Genomic DNA, 10,628 nt, shown 5'->3' with positions numbered 1-10,628 from the left:
ATCTCAAGTCAGTCAAGCAAAGCCATCTAGTGAGGGGAAGAAAGTGGTAAATGTACAAATCAACCAAGTAATTATTCCAGAAATTACGCTGCCAAAGCCACCAGTATTGGACAACATTGATCTGATCCAAATAGCAGATGCTAAGCTTGAGTCAAATTCAATTCCTAAGATGCTTGATGTTGCAGCTGTGGAGAAGGAACTAGATGATAAATGGAGAAAGATAAATGCAGAAATTCAATAAAAGTTTGGGCCAATTCAGAAACCAGACAAAATCTTCATTCATCACTCTTAATCCAAGAAGATTTCTGTGAATGATATAAGTATGAATTATATGGAAAAGAGCCAAACTTCTTGTGTAAAATCTCCAAAGGCAAATCTTATCATGAAGCCTAAAAGAAACTACTCTAAGTTCTCAGACAAGAATCCTATGGATACTGTGTATGAGACACCTAAACCAGATGAGAAGAAGCTGTTGGTTAGGTCAATTGCATTTTTCAAAGATCCTACTGATTCAGCACTTAAAAGAAGAATTGCCAAAATCTACATAAATGGTAAAGAAATTTGTATGGTGGCTGGACATTCTCTGTTTGTAGAAGCTAAGAAAGAAAAAAAGGAAAAAATCAGGCAAGAAAAGAAGCAAGCTGCTATCTTAGCCAAACTTCAAGCTGTGAAGACTACAACTGAGATTGCTGAACCTCGAGATCAGAAAATGCAACATGAACCACAATAGAAAAGAAAATTCAGATACAAGCTCCCCTCCAAAAGAAAATTGAACTTCAGTGATGAGGAAATGGAAGACTACATTCCCAAAAAGTCTACAACTTCAACTTAGACATAAAAACCCTAAGTGGTATTTGAAGAATTCAAGGTGGTGGATTCAACTAGTAATATTCATGATGAACCCATAATTTCAAAGGATGAGCCGGTAGACTGGGATAATCTGCCAATTTCTGAGCTAAATTTTCCTATCTTTAACAAGTCAAAGAAGACAAAGATTAGAGCAATCAAGAAAGTGAAGCATGTGACTGTTAGATCCAAGACCCTAACTAAATCTCAATCTACACTCAACAAGGGAGATGTGTTATACATTTGTGATATCAAGGAGTTCTCTGATATAAACCTCTACTTAGATGAATTGGAAGAAGTAAGAAGGATCGATGCTCATAAACATCTCCCCGAAAGGCTGATATTCAAATACATTTGAATATGGACCGATTTTTGAGCTGATTTTAATACAATTTCGTTTTATATATTATAAAAAAAACATTTTGGAGGCAAATTTAAAATCAGGATTCGAAAATGAGTTACAGGCGACTGCTACCCAACTCTCCACACTACAAAATCCCTGTAAATGTTTTAGGCACTCTCAAAGAAATCAAAAACCAAGCATACCCATCATTCAAGACCCAAACCCCATCATTCTTAGCCACTAATCTCATCAAATCATATTTCGAAAAGGGCTTAATTAAAGAAGCACGCACACTGTTTGATGAAATGTCTGAGAGAGACGTTGTTGCGTGGACTGCCATGATTTCTGGATATGCATCATGCAAGTACTACAGCAATGCATGGCAGGTGTTTTTCAGAATGTTGAGGGAATGTGGTGATCATCCGAATGCTTTTACGTTGTCGAGTGTGTTGAAGATTTGTAAGGGGATGAATTCGCTTTCGTGTGGTGCTTTGGTTCATGGTTTGGCTGTTAAGTATGGTTTGGATGGTTGTTTTTATGTTGATAATTGTTTGATGGATATGTATGCTACGTGTTGTAGTAAGATGGATGAGGCTTGTGCGGTGTTTCGAGATATGGAGGTTAGGATTCCTGTGTCTTGGACTATTTTGATCACTGGATACACTCATCGGGGTGATGGTCGTGGAGCTCTTCGAGTTTTTAGACAAATGTTAGTGGTAGGTACTTAGTATATTGATACAGAGTTTCGTATTTATAATAATCAGTTATGATATTATGAGTATCTTATACATGTCGTCGAAAAAAATAGCTGATCCCTCACTGATAGTAATAATTTTTCTAACTGACCCAGTTTAGTAGCAATTTTTAACCGTGTAATGGCGGATTAGTGTAGCTTAAGTTATCTACATTGTTCACGTTTTGATAAATAATTTGTTCCTCGTTGCCCCTCGAGAGTTGGATGCCACAAGGGGCATGATGTAAGATACTAACAAATGTGATGGAGAATAATTGTTTATTATGGACATTTTTCAACCGAGTGCAGCTAATATTTTTCCCCTTGTTATGACCATTTGATTAAGTAATCATAACCAGGATTTTATATGTTTTCATCTGAATGAATTTTTTGTCCAGATGGTAACTTTTTGGTTTTATTTGTATTTCAGTTCTGATGTTTGTATTCAATTTTATTGTTGCACAACAGGAGGGAGTTGAAACAAGTCCATTTAGCATTTCTATAGCAGTAAGAGCTTGCACCTCAATTGGATCTTCTACATGTGGCATGCAATTGCACACTGCAGTTCTGAAATGTGGGTTTGATTCCAATATTCCTGTGATGAATTCTATTTTAGATATGTATTGTAGGTGTAATTTTTTTTCTGAAGCACGTCTATGTTTTTATGGAATGATTCAGAGAGACTTAATTACTTGGAATATTTATATTGCTGGATATGAAATGTCGCATCCAAATGAGTCCCTGTACATATTTTCACAAATGGAAATTGAGGGGTTTATTCCTAACAGTTTCACATATTCAAGCATTATAGCGGCCTGTGCTAATTTAGCAGTTTTGAGTTGTGGACAGCAAGTACATGGAGGGATCTTTCAAAGAGGTCTCGAAGGGGATTTGCCTCTGGCGAATGCCCTTATAGATATGTATGCCAAGTGTGGAAGCATTATGGATTCATGCAGAATTTTTAGTAAAATTAACTGTAAAGATTTGGTATCATGGACTTCTATGATGATTGGGTATGGGAGTCATGGTTATGGCAAAGAAGCTGTTACTTTGTTTAATGAAATGGTCAAAGCAGGTATTCAGCCTGATCGAATTGTATTTGTGGCAGTCATGGGGGCATGTAGCCATGCTGGAATGGTTGATGAAGGCATGAGTTACTTTAAATCGATGACCTTTGATTACAAAGTTCCCCCCAGTCAGGAGGTTTATGGATGTGTAGTTGATTTGCTTGGTCGAAGTGGTAGAGTTCAGGAAGCTTTTGAACTGATAGAAAATATGCCATTTAAGCCCGATGAATCTGTTTGGGGAGCACTTTTAGGAGCTTGTAAGGCTCATGGAATTAAAGATCTTAACAAACGTGTAGCTCAAAGAGTACTAGAGTCAAAGCCAAATGTTGCAGGAAGTTATGTGATGCTAGCTAATATTTTTGCAGCTCAGGGTGACTGGGGGGATTTTGCAAGAATGAGAAAGTTGATGAGGGGAACCGGAAACAAGAAAGAGGCTGGTAGGAGTTGGGTGGAGGTCAGAGACCAGGTTTTTAACTTTGTTGTTGGAGATGTGATTGGTCCCCATATTGTATCAGCTCGTGAAGTTATTGAATTATTTGGTCAGCATATGCAAGATGAAACAGCTCTTAGTCCTGATCTAGATTTCTTGTTTCATGACTCTGCATGTGGGGCTTCACCCTTTTGAAGACCAAATATTGCATGCCTAAAGAATTTATAAGGAATTTATCATAGATGAGGAGATTTTCACGTAGCCGAATGTTTCCAATTCCCAGTCTGTAGCTCAAAAGTGGTCAGAAAAATCAAGTGACAAGGAACTGAAGTGGAGAAAGAAGAGTAGGGATTGTCGTACCTCTAAAGGATCCGAGGTTCCTAAAGTTTGCTTCAGCAATTGCAACAAGATGCACAATATGGGGCCCCTAGATACGTTCTTCAGAGGAAGAGACATGGCTGATAGCTTGAACTACAGAAGTCGTAGTATATATCACAGGGCCAATTAAAATGCAGTCGGTTCTTGTGTAGAAGCTAAAGTTCATGACTGACACAAAAATATATGAAAGGTTACATTTTGTTGTTAAAGCAGATATAGATTATGCTACAGTAGAAGAATAGAAGACAAGTTAGCAGCATACCAAGCATTGTACAAGTTGATCTCTGTAAGCAGATGATGAAATTTAACAAACTACATCTCATGCGAAATCCTTTTTTGATTCATGAGATGATAAGTTGAACTCATTATTCTTTTATTGCAACTTAATAGAAAGGAACTGTATGAAGCTTCTTGATAGTTTATAAAGATCTACAAGGCAGCGAGCTTTTACCCATGCCTTATTAAACTTACAACGGATACCTCCCCGATGATATCCTAAATCAGTTAATTTACAGCCAGTCTAGCTCAAATTCAACACACTGGCAATGTCTAACCACTAGGCTTTATTAGACCTCTGTGCCTCTACTTGTATCCCCAACCTAAGTAGGAAGTGAAGGAAATCAAAAGCGCCTAGGTGTTGAAGGCAGAATTTGGATTATGATGGCTATACCTAATATTTGAATTTACTATTTCAGACCGCGTCACATTGAAATGTGGAAGAAACTTCTGAAAACAGAGTAGAGAAGATTGGTTAAGGGACATTTGTTGAAGTTAATAACGGCAATACTACCTTGCATGATAGACAAACTCAGGAAGGGACATTCGTTGAAGTTACTAGTTTGTAGAAGAACCTTGCCCAAATATTGTAGAGAAGTTTGGGAAACGGAAATTGGTTAAAGTTACTAGCGACGAGGATGGTTTCTAAGGTGCTTGGTTTGCTACAAGCTTACGACTATACTTACTCATTGTTTAACAAATGATGACGACGCTGAACTTGAAGAAAAGGCCAATATTAAGCACATACAACCATATCCGCCTGAAACTGCAGTGATAGACTATTGAATTCTGCTTTAAGAAGCTGATTCTCTGTAAATAATGGCTGGTGAAGTTTCTAAAGTACTTCAAGGTTAAAAAGTACTTTATCTGCTTCCGGGGAACCAACGAGCAATGGAATTTAAACATTCTGATTAATGGCCGCATAATTGGATTGGAGTGATGGAAATTGTGTCGTGGCTTAGGTATGACATTTGGTACTCTCACAATAGACATTCTTAAGTTTGGAGTTAGCAGTCTGGTGTCCAGTATTGCAGAATAGTTTACCATCTCCATGTTGTTTCTTTCTAATAATAGGTTTCCTAACTTTAAAATGACTTCCGTAAATACTTTTCATTATTAGTCTAATTTAGTTCTTCTTGCAGGGATCAAAGTTATAGTTTACAACAGGGATGCAAATGGTGACATAATATGATACAAGTAGCCACGGAATGAAAGATTCTTAATGCTGTTTCATTCTGTAAGCTCATGGGTAAAATTGCATGTGCACTGTTTTCATCTTCAAAACTAATGGTATTAGAATCTTATATCTGGTCTAACTTAGTGAAGTAGAAAGGCTAATTATAGGCATGGTAACTCTGCACTGACCAAAAGGAGAGAACGAAATATGAAGTCAATTTTGAATACCCCCTATGCGTGCAGTTTGACTCATTAGAGTTATCAATATCATTTGTTATTATTTTTTATAATATTTTTAGGGTTCTAAAGCTCTGTACTATTCTTGTCTGATCGTGGGCTCCTTTTTGTTTTCTTCCGTTCTCACTTGGTGGCATCCAGACTTCCTGGTAGGTGACTTCTGTTTTCTGTGCATACAGTTTTAGTTATAATGTCAGAACTATATGGTGCTTAGTAGTCAGTTTTGCCATAGGTATTAAAATTCTCAGAAGTCCTTGACTAGTGAAGTTAATAACTAAGTTACTCCGATTCTTCTGTTTAGGTTGCCGTACCCGTGTTGGATACTTGAACACTCAGACACGACAGTTATTCCTGCCGGATCCTTTGACTGAAACATTGACACTTTGACCAATTTATTGAGAAAATATTAGTCACACTTAATATTCAGAATAAATATGTAAGAAGAATGAAAGAAGCTATAATGAGATAAAAGTTGAGAAGATCCCAAATTCGTAAAGTTCTTTACAAAATTAACTTTAATCTAAGTTATGTTGTTACTTTATTCTTAGATGTCTGACTTAACATACTTGTTTATTAGTAAAATATGCCGTGTCCCCGTACCCGTGTCCAAAAATAGGACAGTGTCCCCGAGTCCCCAATTTTTAGACTTCTAAAGTCCGACACTCGGATATGTGTCGTGTCTGACACTCCGTGCCCGAGTTTGAGTAACATAACTTAATAATGATTTCCGCGTTCATGAAGTCTATGGTTAACATAAAATATATTTGGTAATATTGTTTCACTGAGAGTTATTAACACAGTTTCCTCTTCAGTGTTTGTTATTTTGCCGGTAATGATGACACTGGGAATTTGACCTAAAAATCCCGAGTTGTAAGTCACACCTTTCTGTTCAATACTCCGACATCTATTACTGTATCACAAGTACCTCTAGTCTGTCTACTTCATGCTACTATCTCACAAAAGAGCTAGAATCGTCTATTGTATAGTCAAGGACATCCTATCTGTACCTCAACCCGAGTGTTCTAAAAAAACTTAAAGGAAATTAGAAGGGTTAAAACATAGAAGTATTGAAACTTTTTTAATTATTTGAACTGATACAAATGTTGGTTTTCTGGGTAACTAAAACATAATGCATCTTACTAATAATTTTACCTGAGCAGTGCAAATTACCTTAAATTAATTCTGATGGATTACTAGAAACAATAATTAAATTTAATTATCACAATACATTACGATTGACACATCAAGTTCAAGTAGATATATAGCATAATCTGAGTACAGGAGGTTCAGATTTTAGGCAAACCATCAAGAATTTTAATTGCCAACTTTCATATATGAAGATGGACTCAGTAATATGTTAGTTGCTAACTAAATCTCCTTCGCATCACCTTCCTTAGTTCCATTAGCTTCCTTCATTTCAAGTTCCAACTTCTGTACCACCATTTCCGCCAGTTTCTTCCCATCTCCTTAGTTCCATTAGCTTCCTTCGTTCCAAGTTCCAACTTCAGTACCGCCATTTCCTCTAGTTTTATTCCATCTCCTGCATCTTCAACTTCAAAAGCTGACACCGGAAAGCTCATATACAGTCCAGATGAAATCTTAAAAGTTATCTTTCCACTAGGTGGATTGTCGAGATAGATAAATTACTCTATCCTACATATTGATACATGAACTTTATTACTGAGTGTTAGAGATCTGTGTAGACAGTTCTAGTTGTCAAAGTAACCAATATATCGGTGCTTGTCTGCACAATTATAAATTCTAGCTTAAAAGCATACAACAAAACTAGTGCAGTACCTCAGCCTGCAACCATCAAATTGTTGAATATCTCGAAATTAACTTCTCTGATTCGACATTTCTAGGAACTCTTATAAGTTATAATTTTGGCAGAATTTAGGCTTTCATTTAAGTCTTAACTGCTCATATTTGCGACTTACTTCTTCTCCTAACTTACGGAATCATTGTGAGGACCACTATGCTCTACTCCCTCATCATCGACGCCAACACCTTCCTTCTATAGTATCACTAAACCTGCATAATCCGCCTAATCTTTTTCAAAGCAGGCCCAACTCCTGACTCGGAAACAACATTCAATATTGTCCACATTTTGCGATTACACGTCCATTCATTTTCTCATTCCCACAACTTCTAACTTTGGTTCATGTGCTATCTTGCACCATCTTTATTGTGCATCCGACCGATACTTATAATCCCTGGTCTGATCTACCAAGTGAAATTTCACATTTTGCTTCAGCACTCTAAAATTGTACCCAGACCTTTTTTTGCTAAATAATTGAACTCCACTTTAGTCACCATGTCTTTCTAAAATGTGTGACATTATCTTCAATCTCTTTTAATCCCTGTGCTTTACTAACCTTATATAGCCAACATGTAACAGTAATAAGGAAAAATATATATAACAAGGAAACCAACATAATGAGCTCTCATTAAGTCCAGTATGGTTTTTCACCTAATGCTACTGTTCTACTAATAAGAAATGAGCTTTCACCTACAATATTGATTAAGTTGTTGAGAATAGAAAATGCTATGTTACCCGGACACGAGTATGGGTGTCGGACACGGGTTCGTATCCAAGTGTCGGACTCGGCAATATTCTGAAAAATTTACATGTTTTTGGCCTAAAATAAGAGTCCAAGTGTCCATACCCATGTCCGAGTGTCGAGTGTCCGACACGGGTACTCGAAGCAAAATGAAAAGTCTGGGTAACTAAGAGAAAATGAGCAATAAATTCAATGGTTTCTACACAGTGCGGAATCAAGGGCCAACCCAGGGGCGGAATTAGGAATATAGTTTAGGGGGACCGAATGATGTTCGGGGGACTAAACTAAATTATTTTATATTTTTTCAAATTTTTACACTATAATTTCTGTGAATTTTGACGGTTGGCAGGGACCGGGGCTCCTCCAGTCCCCCCTCCCTAGTTCCTCCCCCGCCAACCTATGCTCAAGCCCTTGCTCGATTTCAATATTTAGTAAAGAAATTTATTTTCGAATTCAAATTTTTAGTAAAAAATAGTTGAAAAGTTAAACTTGATCTCTGTCTAGCTAAGGATAGTTATTTGAGAATCCTGATTTTGCCATTGCATGGACATAGTTATAGAGGCCTTTATGACTTTATGTAGTGACTGTAGTCTTGTCCATGCCTAGAGTCCTGCAATTTTAATCAGGTTGTTGAGAATAGCATGAGCAATAAATTCAATGGTCTCTGTAATTATAATTTTACAATTTCTGCCAACTACCCTAACAATGGAAACCAAAAAAAACAACCACAAAAGTAGAGCAAAACTTGATCTGGAATGAACAGATTTCTATTTATTTTAGGCCTGAAGTAGCAGCAGCATAACAGTAGTACATTGTCGAAAGACTAAGAACAATAATAGTAAAATCGCAGAAAACTCGATGAACTAAATTTATTATCAATAATAGGAGTACATTGTCGCGTCTTTCTCGTCCTGTGCATTGCCAAATCAAACCTCCTTAACCTCACCATTGCCTTCATTCTCCTCCTCAATCTCGAAAGCAGATGCAGGAAACGTCCGATAAAGCCCTGTCGGAGTCTGAAACGTGATCTTCCCCGTGGGAGGATCATCGACATAAATATCACTAAGCTTAATCCACATCAAGAGTTCCTTAGACTTAACACCAGTTAGCTTCTTGATCTTGCCTTTCTCAATAACAGCAGTGACCTCATTACCATAGGAAGTGAGTTTTCCGATTTTTTCGAAAGTGTGATCAGTCTTTTTCTTTTGCTTGAGCCACACAAAGCCTGTTTCTTTCACATACCCACATTCTTCCATGTCTTTGAGTGGTAGTAGACCATTTGGTAAGCCCATTTCTGTGAGTAGAGATTTTGATTTTACTTGGCACATTTCATTGCCATAGTACACTTCTGATGCACTTGCCTTGATATCTTCTGTTACTAGAGACATTTTGAATTTGGTTTACAAGTGTGGTCTTGTGGTTTTTGGTTTTTGTTATTGTGACAAAAAAAATGAGGCTCCTTGTTTTATAGGTGACACCAAGAATGGTGCCCTTGAATGTGTGAAATATTGCCAAAAATGCCACCAGGTTTAGGGTTTTACTCTGAGTTGGATTTTGGGCTAATGAGTTTTTTTTCAGGAGGAAATAATTTGATTGATTAAAATCATGAATACAATTTGTAGTGACAGAGTTTTTTTCATTAATAAAAGTGCATCATTTAACTGAGAGTAAGCCAGTAATTTAGATAATATCGTTTTTAATATCCGAAAAGATAATCCACAAATAAGGATTTTAATTGGCCTGATTAGAATTGGAATTGATTTTATATATGTCTATTTCGAAAATCAATTGAGATTATCGATTTCTGATTTACCAGATTCGAGATTTATCGAAATGATGAATCAGATAAAAATTGGATTTTTTTTAAATTTTTAAAATATACAAAATATTAGCATTATTTATAGTGAAACAGATCTTTCGAAAATAATCCACGGTAATAAATCGGATCCAGTCAAATATTTTTCAAGAATTTATTGACGATTTTTGAATAATTGGAGATTATAAAACACTGGTAATAATTATAAAATAAAATCTATATTAGGGAAACTTTATATATATATATATATATAGTTGTAAAATCAAATATTAAATGATAAATAAAAAAGAAGGTTGATTATGAATTTAATGCACGACAAAAATAGTATGTGGGAAATGTTAATAATACCATAAAAGATAAATACTAATACAATAATAAAATAATAATAGTGCAGCCCATGGTCTATATTTGAAATATTATTATTTGAAATATTTTTAAAAACTATTTTCAGATCTTGGGGAACACGCGCCAGGTGTACTGTGATACATATACGTGTCATTTGACGTAAAGTCTCGATGTAATATATTTTTAACCTCGATAAATGAATAATCTTATTAAATAAATAAAATTTCCTGATTGGAACATAACGTCCCATTTTGTCTCATTAATTAATTTAAATGGATAAAGACAAATACAATATACAAATTGGAAAAAATAATTTTCTAATAATTTTAAAGATTAATAAAAATATTAAAACCTTTCTATTAATTTTTATTAATTTTACTTGATAAATAAAATGAATCCCAACATGTTAATTTGCAAAGA

General features: G+C 35.7%; 2 protein-coding genes across 2 annotated transcripts; one reads left to right on the top strand and one right to left on the bottom strand.

Annotated features, from left to right (window-relative positions):
• The first annotated feature begins 792 nt into the window (after positions 1–792).
• LOC141664121 (putative pentatricopeptide repeat-containing protein At1g56570) lies at positions 793–4,144 on the top strand. The gene is made up of 2 exons (XM_074470018.1): positions 793–1,905; positions 2,391–4,144. Exons 1-2 carry the CDS (start codon positions 1,300–1,302, stop codon positions 3,612–3,614), a joined length of 1,830 nt encoding a protein of 609 aa, XP_074326119.1. The 5' UTR covers positions 793–1,299; the 3' UTR covers positions 3,615–4,144.
• Positions 4,145–6,898: 2,754 nt separating this feature from the next.
• On the bottom strand, positions 6,899–9,435 carry LOC141666316 (uncharacterized). Its single transcript, XM_074472307.1, has 2 exons — positions 8,994–9,435; positions 6,899–7,047 (listed from the first exon to the last, which is right to left on the bottom strand). The coding sequence occupies exons 1-2, from the start codon at positions 9,433–9,435 to the stop codon at positions 6,899–6,901; spliced, it is 591 nt and encodes a 196-aa protein (XP_074328408.1).
• Positions 9,436–10,628: the final 1,193 nt, after the last annotated feature.

The sequence above is a fragment of the Apium graveolens genome, chromosome 6 (genome assembly GCF_009905375.1).
Source record: "Apium graveolens cultivar Ventura chromosome 6, ASM990537v1, whole genome shotgun sequence".
Classification (NCBI taxonomy): Eukaryota; Viridiplantae; Streptophyta; class Magnoliopsida; order Apiales; family Apiaceae; genus Apium; species Apium graveolens.
This window is presented reverse-complemented; position numbering and strand designations above follow the sequence as displayed.

Excerpts from the sequence above, each read along its gene's own strand:
- LOC141666316 (XM_074472307.1), bottom strand. The coding sequence starts at position 9,435 with ATGTCTCTAGTAACAGAAGATATCAAGGCAAGTGCATCAGAAGTGTAC. Across the intron at positions 7,048-8,993 it reads GGAGGAGAATGAAGGCAATG|CTTTTGAAGTTGAAGATGCA; the intron begins GTGAGGTTAAGG and ends TTCCGGTGTCAG.
- LOC141664121 (XM_074470018.1), top strand. The coding sequence starts at position 1,300 with ATGAGTTACAGGCGACTGCTACCCAACTCTCCACACTACAAAATCCCT. Across the intron at positions 1,906-2,390 it reads TTTTTAGACAAATGTTAGTG|GAGGGAGTTGAAACAAGTCC; the intron begins GTAGGTACTTAG and ends GTTGCACAACAG.